General features: G+C 37.3%; 1 protein-coding gene across 3 annotated transcripts in view; it reads right to left on the bottom strand.

Moving 5' to 3' along the window:
• HTR4 (5-hydroxytryptamine receptor 4) overlaps positions 1-14,075 on the bottom strand; it is a 325,752-nt gene that overhangs the window by 112,586 nt on the left and 199,091 nt on the right. For all 3 annotated transcript variants that reach the window (XM_072146216.1, XM_072146215.1, XM_072146217.1), the window contains 2 exons: positions 4,819-4,944; positions 996-1,196 (listed from right to left, as the gene is read on the bottom strand). In XM_072146216.1, the coding sequence (XP_072002317.1) occupies positions 996-1,196; positions 4,819-4,944 (327 nt within the window). The remainder of the gene's footprint in view (positions 1-995; positions 1,197-4,818; positions 4,945-14,075) is intronic.

Genomic DNA, 14,075 nt, shown 5'->3' with positions numbered 1-14,075 from the left:
AATATGCTGTATAGAGTCTATTATACCCCAGTTTTGTTATTTAAAATGAAAATTAGGGAAAATTCAAGATGCTATAAATGTAATAAGACGGAAGCAGACTTTCTTCATGTTGTATGGGAATGTCCGGAGATGGGGAGGTTTTGGAGAGAGGTGTTTGAGTACACGTCTGGGAATTTGGGTCTGGATTGCACGCCACTAGTGAAAACTGCTATACTCGGTTCAGTTGAGTATATAGGATTAACCAAATTTTTTTTAAAAATGTAATATTAAAATTGATGAACATTGCACTAGTTTCTGTGGCATGTAAATGGGACGACAAAGAACCTCCTTCAAAGAAACTATGGCATAATCTTACCTTGAGAGTGGGCCAGTATAAAAACGTATTACAGGAGGATTAGGCAGAAATCTAAATGGCATAGTATCTGGTCGACATGGTATTAAGGCTTTTTTCTCCCTACTGGGGGTGGGGTGTGAGGGAATGGGAGAGGGGATAATGTACAATTGTTTATAGGTTGCGTGATGAATAGATTAAAGTTAAGTATGGAATTTGTGAAAGAGTTAAGGCAATGCTGTATGTTCTACCCTTATTAAATGTATCCTTCTTTTTTATTGTACTGTTGTAATACGTGAAATACTAATAAAGGAGGTTTCAAAAAAAGGAGTGGGTAAACTCATAAAAGTGAGTGAAAGGAGTCTATTATATTCACTTAAATCTATGACAATAAAATCCTAAAATGCATCACACTTTTTCTCTACTGTTAAACACATATAGGGAAGAGATCCATGTTACCATAGTGATGGAACAGATTTTTAAAATTAGCATCTTAAAGAATGTAGCTCAAATGTCAAGAAGCTATGGATAAAGAACAAAAAACTCTGCAACATCAAAACACATGTTCCAATTTTTGATGCAGAGGAAATACTTTGTGTCATATGTTTGCATAATTTATTAAAGGTTATAGGTTAATTGTGGACTTTGTGAATCCATTACATACCTGTCCAGAGAAATACAGCAGAGATGAAGAATGGAAGCGGTTGTAAGAAGAACATCGAGTGAAGTACGTACCAAACAGAACATTTCTCCATAAATCCACTTATCTTGTACTAACTCGATAGCTCCAAATGGCATCACCAGTACTGATACTAGCAAGTCAGCAAACGCAAGCGACACAATAAAGTAATTGGTTTTGATTTTCCTGTACATAAAATATAAGAACAAATCACCTTATTAGAATGGTGTTGATATAGTGCACTTATATTTATAGTCATCTCACTGTACATAACATTGAGAATTTTAAAGTCCTCATTGGCAACATAATGAAACAGCTGGATTTATAATGTTTTATAATTAGATAAATTAATCTCAGATTAAGACCATCACGCAACAGATTCCAATATGGGATTATTTATTTACCAAAATATAGTCAGAATGGTAAAGCAGTGAGTAAATAACTACATCACATGAATCAGTAGAATCACCTTAACCAGCAACAACTTGAAGTCATTGTTCACTGCATCAATGTCTCACATGTCTACAGCAGTAGATTAGTTTATTAAAGGAATTCTACCATCAAAATCTATCATGAAAAACCAGGGACACTTACTTACAGACCCAGGCACTGTGATTGTGGTAATCTTCTTATACATGTTATCCATTGTCTTCTTCAAAAATTAAATTTTAAAATTATGCTTAGGGACCAGAAGGGCTCAGAGGTGTTACCAGAGCTCCTTTGTTCTGTACTTTTACAGGCTGCTACATTGTGCAGGAGCATGCCTCACCCTTGTCTCTGCATAGTTTTACAGGCTGTGAAGCTACAGCATGGAGGGGTACTGGTAACACCCCTAATGCCCTTCTGGCTCTGTAGCATAATTTTAAATATTGCTTTTAGAAGAAAGGGATTATGAATAACAAATACAAGAAATTACTAACATCACACCAACATAATAGTAAGTGTCCCTGGTTTACCATGCTTAATTTTGATTGTAGATTTCCTTTAAAGGAAATCTACCACCAGGATCGAGGATTGTAAACCAAGCACACTGACATGCTGGTGTGCACCCCCTGTGGCTGAAATTACTGATCTTTTAGCTTCCTATACCCTTATTTTTTCATGGGAAAAAAATGCTTTAAAAATTATGCAAATGAACCTCAGGGGCTCCATGCTCAATCAACAGTTATGGAGCACAGAGCTTATCAGGCTCATTTGAATAATTATAAAGCCTTTTTTGTAAAGACTAGGGCATAAGAAGCTAAAAGAAGAGTAGATCCTGCAAGAGAGGGGCACACACCAGCATGCAAGTGTGCCTGGTTTACAATCTTTGGTCCTAGTGGAATATTTCCTTTAAGGTCCACATGATCTGGGAGCACCAATTAGTTCTGATTGAAAGTAATTGAAAATGTATTCTTTGCTTTGTGTTGATGTGTCCCTCAATGCTCCAGACCAGAAGACTGCTATGAACACTTCTGAAGACTTTTACAGAGGTGGTCACACTTGCTGATTCTGAAACCAGAACTATTGTGTAGTAAAACTAAAAATACAACAGAAACATTTATGTTAAAAACATGTAAATAAAAGAGCACTTAATTATCAAACACAAGCATGTGTTTTTACCAATATGTGGACTGTAACATTAGTACTCAGCACTCAAAATCTGAACATCAGGACTTCACAAATAAGCATGTTTTCTGGAGTAAGCTTGTCAAAGGGCCAATGGGCATGAAGCGCCCGACTCCTGGCACCTCTCAACAATCACTTGAATGTGCGTGGCTCCTGATTTTAAGTGGTGCTTTGTCTCCCTCGTTTCCAAATCGTACAATACTATGTGAACCATCAGTACGGAAGATGCAATTTAAGAGTGTTAAACATATTATATACTAGCCAGGAGTAAGCACGTGATATAATGCTCGAAACTGAATGTTTTTTTTATCCATCCACTAGGTTTTTTGGCTGTGAGATGTATTTATGTCATTATTTAATGCTGAAATAAAGAATTACAGATGAAGTCTGCTACATGAGCTGGATCACGCTCCTTTGTTGGTTCCATTACAGAGATACGTGATAAAAATTGAAGTGAGTATAATTTTCCTAACCATGCCTTTATTTGTTAACTGGGTATGTTAGCAGGGTATGTGTGAACAGAAAGTATGTTTCTTTATGCAAATGTTATCATATAAATGAATAAAGATACTAGGGGGCATCTATCCTGCCTTCTATGACAGTTTTCTGGTGGACAAGGCATGAAAAAGTCACAATTCATGGGGCAAGGCCAGTAAATTTCCTCCTTCCCCCACCTTACAAACGCTTTTTTGAAAAGGGTACTGAGTGCTTTGTTAAATTTAATATAGCCTGCAACAGGCTTGTGGACCAAAACTTCTTTGTAATTTTGGCATGCCATTCAGCAATGTGGGGAACCAAGCGACATAGCTAATACATTCCCCCTACTGCTTTTGTTTGCATTAAAATATCAACAAAAATGTATTTAAATGGCCATGTTGCTCAATTTCACTGGTAAAAGAACTCAAGTCTATTTTTTTTAAAAAAACAAAATGCTTCTGTATATTTATGTCACAGAACCAGTCAACCTTCTCAGAACATTTTCTGTTTTTATATTCCCCTCTCACCTTTTATGCCCAAAAACAAGGGGGTGGGGAAGCCTGTGTCACCGTAGTATTTTTTGGCTGTAAAGTTCAAAAATTGCTGCAGTTAATTCTAAATTAATCCACAAACCATTTGCTTGGCAAATCTACTGGCAGGAAACTTTCCTTCCACATTGGAAGGATTTTTCATGCCACTGTGACAGCTTGGGTGAACTTGAAACCCAATTGACGTTCTTGAAATGGTTTATTCTTACATTTATTGGTATATACTTATTCACTGCACATCAGCTATATCTAACCACTAGTCCTAGACCACACATAAAAAGTCGGAGTAAAGAAGAGAAGATGTATGACAGTAATGAGTTTAAATTGCACATGAATTTATCCTTACTGTTATGGCACACTAAACTGTAAAAAAAACTTCCACGATTTCTCTCCTGCAAAACATTCCAGTTTTTGTTCATCTCACAAACTGTATATACATCACAATTTCATTAAGTTGCATCCAATAATCCGGACAGGTGTCAAGCTGAGAAACCAGCAGAGGAAAATGCAGCCAAAGGCTAATTTCTCTGATATATTTATCTAAAATTAAAGACAGGGTCGGGTCTTCATATAATGAGCCTCTAAGAATATGACAGTGAATTTCTTAGCTCTAATTAGTGGTTGAATTTCTCTAGAGGAGAAGGTTCTTTGTGGTTCAGGAAATTGATAGACCGTCGGTTTCTCAGATCACATTTTGTAAGGATGTTCCAAGTGTAGGCTGGCTCATTGTATAGTAAGAAATCGTTCATTATCAAATACTCTGCTTCAATTGTGGCTTGGGATAAAAGCTATAGTCTGTACTACGGAACAATCTAAAAATGTACCTAAAATTGCAGGAGAGAACTGTAGTGATGTACACAAGACTCCAATACTTAATGGGTTAGTCTGGAAGTTGGCTGCTTTCTGCCATGATTTGTGCCAGTATTGCAGCTCAGCTGTATAGAGTTGAATGGAAACGAGTTGCAAGGCCATCTACTACCCATGGTCATAAAGGAACCTTTTTTATTTTTTATAAGAAAGCAGCAATGTTTTTCAACCTCCGAACAATCCCTTTAATGTTGAAAGAATGTTTTAATACAATAGAACTGCCACCGAACAATATGAGATTATATATATAAATAATAAAACCTTAGCCAGCTCAAAACATTACCAATAACATAAAAAATGTTACTCACCTTAGCTGTCTATCTCTGCATACTGCTACCATTACAAGAAGGTTACCCAGAATGGTCATCAAGATGACTGCTGAGATGAAGGTGATGAGAACTATCTTCTCCCCCACACCGAATCCCTCTTGTACTCTATAAGGGATGCAAAAAAAAAGACCAGAATTACAATTACCATAGTACAACAAGCACAAAATTATATAACACGAACCAAACATTTATTTTGAATACAAAACAAAATATACTCCTATTATTGCATATGACTTTTTGTAGTCTAATGTAATATTAAATTTGTACAACATTGGAAGAGAAAAAAAGATCTGGTCCACACATCCACACAATATACAATAATCTATTGCCGCTTGGCTACATTTAAAAAACAAACTTGAGGTTCTTAGTTACATTTTTATCAAATTGAATAAACCCACTTCACCTTGTCACTTTGATCAAAATTTAACTAAGAACCTGGAGTTCACTTTGTAGATGTAACCTGGAGGCAATAGATCATTGTATGATGTGTGGACGTGCGGTCCAGTTATTTTTTCTCTCCAAGTGTTCATTAATATTATGTTTGTACATTTCCCATATAATTTGTAAAGTGCTGCTGAATTTGATGACGTTATATAAATAAAGATTATTATTATTAGGTCACACTTTCAAGTAAAATCGCAGCAGGTACGCTCAGCCATGCCCACCCAACCAAGGGTTTCACCTCTTCGCTAATGCTGGGCCGTCATCAGAAGAGTCAACTCTTTTTTTGAAGAATTAAGTTTCTGTAACTAAAATCACCTGGTGAGTTGCTTCAAACCAGACCTTGTTGTGACTGGTCACTCAAATTTTAAAATGGTGCTTTAAAATTTTTTAAAAAATTTGTAAGGAATATTTTAAACTATCAGGAAAGCCTCCCTCCTATCATGTGTAGCAAGGTGTTTTTCCAATAGAATTTCCCAATTTGTCTATGAAAAAAACATTGTTAGCATCAAAGTGATGAATTCTTTATACCCAATGGCAATGGGGAAGATGAATATTATGATGCTTTTCAGAAGGAGAATGGATTATAAGTCAACTGTACTGTAGTTCATATGAGGGATGCATTTCCCCTGATCCCCTTCCTGTGGACTGAGAAAAATTGGCACAGTTATCATTCCTTCTGCACAAATGCACCACATAGGGGAACACATTGTTTGCTGGCTTGTAGAAATCAACAAGATGCTCCTAAAGGCACATTGTGAAGTCAGAAATCAGTCTAATCTGTAAAATTCTTGCCCTTCAAAAAAAATTTCAGTGTTGGAAAGAGGTGGAAGTGCAAAATCGGGTAAAAATGAGATGAAGATATGGGATGAAGTAGAATTTTATAGTCACAGGAGCATGCTTCCATTTGGGCAACATGAGAGTTGTGAACTGGAGCACTGTTTTGCAGAAGGCAGACACCTTTGGTGAGCACGCCATTGGTTTTGATGCCCTCCTGCAATTTCTGCAGCAGTAAAGCATAGTATGCGCCAGTGATCATGGTACCTTTGCTAGGAAATTCACTATGTGCTGGTCCCAAAATACTGTAAACATGACCTTGCTTAGCAAGGGTTGGTCATGGAGGGGGTGAGACATGCTGCTTCCATTGTATTAACTGGACTTTAGTCTCTGATCACACAATGAAAGGTGGATCTTTACAATTCTGTCTGTTGCAAAAGTCTTACTGGTTTCTTTGTCACATTGCCAATAGAGCCCAAGAGCTTTCGACTTGTTCCTGTTTCTGGAAACTTGTGAGCTGCCACAGAACTCAACGAGCAGATATCTTATGCAAGTGAAGATAGCAGGATGTGGTCGCCCTGGAATTGGTTTGCACTGAAGTCTGACCATATTTGAATTGACAATGCCATTTACTGACTAAATGGTATGATGTTGAATCATCACCATAAATCTCTTGTTTCATCAAAGGTCTCCTTTGTTGTGCATCCTTTCAAGGAATTAATGACTGCTATGTATTTACAAAGTCCATTATTAGACCTCACACCACTTCAGCACTCTTAAAATCAAGACCGTTATCAGTTCTGAGTTGCAAATTGGCACGTAACCTATAGACACATGTTACACCAGTGATAAATAGAAATAGGTCAGGGAAAATCTTTGATGTATGCCCTTGCTTTGTATTATGTATTGTAATATCTAATCTGAAATATATAACACATGTGTAATATAATATGATGGTTATTAATAATAATTTGGTAATTCTTTTAGAGACTTGAAAATTTTTGAAATATAAAAAAAAGAATTAGAAATACATATAAAAGATTGAACAGTTTTTTTTTTAATTTTGATCCTACACCTTTCAAGTCAGCATGGTCAAGCTACTAATTCTACCATTAATTCACATTATTCTGCACAGGCTCTGAAGACAAAAACTGCAGTAAATTTTCAATCCATAATATTTGCATAGTTACCCATATATTTATTTTAAATACATTGTATAATAAACATATTTCAAATGGTGCACAAACCAACTGCTCCCATTTTTCAGAACACTTTTTTTATTGTGCATTTTGCCTTTGCAGATAATACAGAATTGGTAATAGTATTAGGCAGCTTTAACGTAGGCTGCTGGAAAATCTGTGCCAGGAGCTGCAGAAACCAGACTTTATTTTTGTTGGTTTTTATGGAACAAGTTTGCGTTGAACTTGATTTATTATACAAATGACAAGTAGGCAACACTAAAGTGACAATGCATAATTAGTAAATAACAAGTTTGGGGATTTTGCTTCGTCACAAAGGTCACCAAAACAGTAATGTCCAATAAGGGAAGGTTTATTAATAGAAAGTCACTAATGAAAATAAACCGTTTTCAGCTGAGTACAAAATGAAGACATCAAAGAGAGTAGTGGAATGACTGTCACCACCTGAACACAGGTACAAAACAAAAGTCCACGCCCGACAGTCACAGCCACACGTTGGGACCGGCAATCAAAAAGCTACTGCTGCGGGGTGCTCATCCAGGCTTCTCAGAAGGCCGAGGCTTGAGAAAGCGCTTCTAGCGCGAAACGGCCCGTCGCCTTCCGTGGCGTGCATCACCCCTGCCCTGATTCCTTCCTGAATAAAGTTTTCCTGCTCGTGATCGGTGAGTGCCGCTTTTTCTTTGCTCTATGATTGTTGGATTAGCAAAATGAAGACATAACATGAAGTTGACTTTTCTTCATGCAAAAGGCTTTAACAAAAGACAGGTTATTCTAACCACACAGTCTGTAAGGTTACAGCAGAGTCCCCCAGCGACTCTAACCCAGTCCTGAGGCAAAAACAGGAGAAAGACACCAGACCAATACTACAGGCAGGGAACCATAAACTCTCACCTCTGCTAAACCTCCTGGCTAATAATGCAAGGCAACACCTGGCCTGGATACATGGGAGTAGTCATCCCACCAAGCTCTCAGACTACTGTAAAAGCCGGCCCGGATCAGCTGCAACAAGCAGCTATATTACTTTTAAATAAGGGTCAGCAACCTAAGGTTACTGCCAAAGACTAGCAGCTTTCTTTACCAAGGCCTGACACCTTGGTGACACTTAACAGCCCTCAACCACAATACCTTGTACTTTGTCACACAAGCTATATAAATGCCGAGTGGCCAGGTGTCTGGGTGGCCCCAATAGATAATTTTTTTTTTTTTTAAAAGTACATTGCATGGAATATTAAATAAAGCAAAAACGAAAAAAGGGCTGAGTCCTGTAAAAAAAGGGTTAAAAAAGAAGGTTACGATAAGTTAAATTACAAATTAATTGAAAAAATTAAACTAACCCCAACTTTTGCACAAGCATACATCTGTTTTTCAAATATGAAATTTTTAAAATCCAATATTGCTCTCACTATAACCAAAAGACTACCTTGAATGTTGGTGAATTTAACAAATACTATATTTCTCTTAGCAGCTCCTAGGAGTATAAACAGACACCACATTGCATTGCCCTGACTCTCTGTTCCTGATTTGACAGGTCTCAAATAAGATATATACAGTATTTCAAAACAAAAACATAGGCAATATACAGGTGGTCCCCTACTTAAGAACACCCAACTTACAGACGACCCCCAGTTACAAACTGCCATCTGCATGTTGGTAATTTACTGTACTTTTAGCCCTAGGCTACAATAAACTGCTGTAACAGTTAACAAAGGTGTCTTCAGTTAAGGTTTATTATTAATCCTGGTTCTTATAACAATTCAACATTTTAAAAATCCAATTGTCTGGGGTTACAATTATAAAATATACAGTTATGACTTGCATACAAATTCAACTTAAGAGCAAACCTACAGAACCTATCTTGTATGTAACCTGCCTGTAATGTCAAATATGATGGCTGGGAAATGTATATATAAGGTACTTTTTCTTCTTTCTGTACATTCTGAAGTTAAAACTTCACTTCTAACTTCACTTGGCAAGTTTACATTTTGTGTGTAGAATACATTTGTTTTTGTGGATGATGCAGATGTTGGTCATCATTGGCAATATTTCCACAACTACTGCTTCTGCTCATATTTTCACATATGGTATTCTGTGGAGGTAATTTCAAAAAATGATTTCACCAATTGATATTTTAGTGGCTTTGCATGGGTTTCCTTGATTTTTGAGCCACACAATTTTCTGGGGTAACTTTTATAGATTTGCTTTACCTACTTGCAATATTTAAGGTATGTTTGTCAAACAGTGAGAGGAAAATTAAAAAAGCAGTTTTAGAGGAAATCTAGAATCAAAATCAAGCTTGATAAACCAGGGACACTTACTCATAGATCCAGGCACAGTGACTGTGTCTAGATCTTCTTATATTTGTTATCTATGCCCTACTTCCCTCTGAAATCAGTATCTTTAGTAAAATTTTAAAAATTGAAGGGCAAATGTGGGCATTTCCATTGCCCCTCCGTGCTGCAGATTTACAGGCTGATAGACTATATCATCCTCCTCCCTGCTTCGTCAGCACGTCCCCCCTATGGTAACACTCCCAAAGCCCTTATGTTTCATTAGTATAATTTGAAAAGTTGCTTTTACAATATTGGAGGACATGGATTACAAATATAAGATTACCACAGTCACAGTGCCTGGGTCTATCAGTAAGTGTCCCTGAATTATCATGCTAGATTTTTATGGTAAAATTCCATTAACCTGCCCTATGACAATACTGCATACACTTTTCAGTATGTGGATCCAGACAAAGATATATATATACATTAATATAAGAAAAAAAGTGTTAACACAAAATAATTTTGAGTTGCTTTGTTACGACATCCAAGTTATATGCGCACCTATGATAGATAATCTTCGTGAAATACCTTCTTTTGTATTTGAGGTTACAGGTGAGTCTAGGAAATCCCTGGAAAAAATACCTATATACAATGTCTACAATTTTTTCTTTCCAAGTGGCTGCATTTCTATCCACTTGTGATAACCATAGAAGGCAACATTGAGAGATTTAGTCTTCTTATCATAAACATAGGGCAAGGAGGTTAATAGTATTTAAACAGCAGGCTGTAAAAAGCTCAATTTTTAATAAAAGGGATTATAAAAATCACACAGTTAAAGTTCATTTACACATTATATTTCTCAACATTTAGCCTTTTTAAATGAATATAAATTACTATTAGGTTTATTACCAGAACAATATCTGCTAGAGGTAAATTAAACATAATTTTCTGTTGCAAATGCAATCTGCAGCAACAGGATGCTCCACTATTTTAATGCCATACAATATTCATTAAGCTGGAGCTTTACACACATGTCCAGATTGTCATCTTTGAAAAGTTTATCCAATCTAATGTTTCATTTAGGCAAAAGATTTGTCACTTGTATAAATCAATGACATTTTAGAATTATGATAATGATCTTGTGTACAAGATTCAAATCTGTAAAAAAAATAAAACGTTTCTTTGTGCCACTATCCTGATGTACTATAATCTGCCCCTTTAAAACCATTGAAAATGCCTTGTGCAAGAAACAGGAAATGTGGTCAAAAGAAGATGTGGCTTCAAATTCACCAGTTTGTGTTAACTATGAGCCAAAAAGAAGCAGCATCAATGTAGATTTGCCAAATTATACAACATGAGGCAAGACAATAATTTTAGTTCAATTTCAGACTGATCAAAATTCATGCCGATAAGTAAATCCGTTCCATTGGGGGAGATGTATCTATTTCTGTTAGTTAAATTGTCTCATTTTTGTGACTTTTGCAGTATTTGCGATTTTTGCTTTCGTTTTTCAAGTTGGCCTTGGTTTGCACCTTGTACAGGTGCCTTATGTATCTTTATTTTCCAGATGTTTTGTGCGATTTTTCACTTACGTATCACCTTTTTTTTGCTTATTTTTGCGATTTTTCAGGCCCAAATCTGCATCTGGTCCAGGGCAGGTGCAAAGGAAGGATTTTTTTCATGGACCCCGTTTTAAAATGTAACATTAACACATAGGTTAACACCATGTTAACACACGCATGTATTAACACTATGTTAACATGGATGTTAACATCTTGTTAACAGATGTGCAACACCCCAGACAGCAGTATGAGACCACTTGAAATTAAACTTGCAGTAACTGCGGTATGAAACTGATGGACATTGGACTGGAAGTGACCACGGCATAATACTTTTGGACATGAGACAGTGACTGTGGTATAAGACCTTTTGAGATTAGACAGGCAGTGACTGCATACGAGACCATTTGAGATCAGACATTTAGGGACTGCAGTATGAAACTGTTTGAGATTGACATGCAGTCACTATAGTTCAGTATCCGTATACAGATGCAGCTCTTCACACTGCCCTGAAAAGGGCAATTATGCAAAATTTTTAGCTGCCTCCTCTACTCTCCCTACCTAGCTCCCCTGAAATGGGCAATTATTAAATCTTTCCATTTTCCCGTCTGTCCCGGTCTCCATCATAAGCCTCTCTCTCTCTAATATTGAATATACGAAAGAGGATACATATATTTAGGAGTAACAAATATATCTATATTAAGTATAAACCATTAAAAACAATTTAAATCACTTAAATATGTGCACATAAATGAGCCTACATGTAAATATACCAATATAAGGAGCGACCAATAAACTACTTAAGATTCTACAGTGACAAAATATAAGTCACTGCTCAGACAGTAGTAAAGGAGAGTCATTCCCCCATCCACATAGTGGGACCATGATTCTAATACATTTAAGGTAATTTCTACATCTTACCAAATTTTCTTATTTATTAATTGCACATGTTTATGAGAGTTCCGATATTTAACACTTGCATATATTTTTATACTTTTTCAGTGGACTCTCCTTTACTACTGTCTGCCCAGTTATTTATATTTTGTCATTGTAGAATATTAAGTAGCTTGTTGGTCACTCCTTATATTGGTATATTTATTTACATGCAGAGATGGGAGATTTTTATGTGCACATATTTATGTGCTTTTAATTGTTTTTATGAATTCTACTTAATAAAGATATTTTTTCTTATACTAAATATACGCATCAACTTTCTTATGTTTAATATCAGATTATCTGGATGTGTTAGAATTAATATTTTGATACGACCCATCTTTCCATTTAAAGGATGCCATGCGAAGTGATAGCAATCTTAATATACATATTTGCATCTCAGATTTTATTGCATTTGCCTTCTGAAATTGCAAACGTTTATTTTGATGACATTTGTGAAGCCCAATTTAAAAATTTACTTTTGGAGCAAATGACAAGTTTAAATCGAACTTGTAACCACAATAACCCCCCCCCCCTTCAAACCTACAAACAAAAACAGTATCTCCTTCTGTAATATGTATGTCCCTTGGAGGTGTTTTTAGTATATTTCTAGGTTGCAGCATGAGTGAAGAATTATCTTTTATTCCTTTGTAGGATGCAGTCAGATAGTAACCCAGCCTCCTGCACTCAGGTAACCCCGCCTCCTGAAGGCGGTCTGCTCCGCTCACTCCAGAAAATTACATCACGAGAATAGTATTTCATTCATGCTGCAACCAAGAAATATTCCAAAAGCACCTCCAGTGGACGTACGTGTTACAGAAGGACAGGCCCGGCGCCAGCACCCGGCTAACCCGTGCAAGTGCCGGGGCCCCGGGGTACTGGAGGGGCCCACTCGGGTCCCCGGATCTCCCCGGGTCAGCAGGACATCTGCCCCGCTGCCCGGGAGGTTCCTTTCCTCTCTCATCGCGATCTGTGTCCTCCAGACACAGATCGCGATGAGAACATGTGCAGTCACTCACTGCTTTCCCCGGCAGGAGCTGCAGCAGCAGAGGTTAAAGGACCTGTGATGACGTCATGGTCACATGACCTGCCGGGGAATGCAGTGACCACACAGAGAGACCTGCATCAGTGAGGTGAGGGGGAGACTTACAGGGGCCAGGGAATATACAGGAAGAGGGGGGGGGCAGTGTGTATACAAGAGGAGGGGGGGCAGTGTGTATACATGAAGAGGGGGGCAGAGTGTATACATGAAGAGGGGGGCAGTGTGTATACAAGAGGAGGAGGGGGCAGTGTGTATACAGGGGGAGGGGGGGCAGTGTGTATACAGGAGGAGGGGGGCAGTGTGTATACAGGAGGAGGGCAGTGTGTATACAGGGGGAGGGGGGGCAGTGTGTATACAGGAGGAGGGGGCAGTGTGTATACAGGAGGAGGGGGGCAGTGTGTATACAGGAGGGGGGATGTGTACAAAAAAAATAAAAAGCTACTGAAACAAAAATCTATCTATCTAAATAATGAACAAACAAATAAGCATACATATTTTGAATAGCACACCAAATGACAATAAATAGGCCAATGAAACCCTCAAATGGCAAAAATTGCTACAAAGTATATGGTCACAGAGATCATTCCAAGCCAAAATATTAATGGGTTATAGAACATTTATATTCCCTACTTATATTAGCTTTGTATGTCAGAACTGAAATTGACCCAGCAACATGTGCAATAGGAGCAAAGGTAAGCTGCCATCTCTTTCATTAAACCATGTTCAATTTCTGAATGCACAGCACAATTTCTCTTAGCTCACTCTTCCTAGACATAACAAGCACATGCTGGACGATCACATGAGTTTGTTATTCAGGCTAAGTTCCAGAATAGAAGTTTTAAAGCTAACAAATCAAGTATATAAGGATAGCATAAAAGTGTGACATTCTTCTACACATCTTAAAGTCATGAATGAGAAATGGTATATCAGCTCATGCTCCATTATACCAAAACAGCCATTACTATTTCTTTGAACTATGACTCCCATGTAGACATAATAGGGCTCATTTAGAAGA

Source organism: Engystomops pustulosus, chromosome 4 (assembly GCF_040894005.1).
Source record: "Engystomops pustulosus chromosome 4, aEngPut4.maternal, whole genome shotgun sequence".
NCBI classification, from domain to species: Eukaryota; Metazoa; Chordata; class Amphibia; order Anura; family Leptodactylidae; genus Engystomops; species Engystomops pustulosus.
The sequence above is the reverse complement of the archived record's forward strand: the minus strand, read 5'-3'. Positions and strand labels throughout refer to the sequence as shown.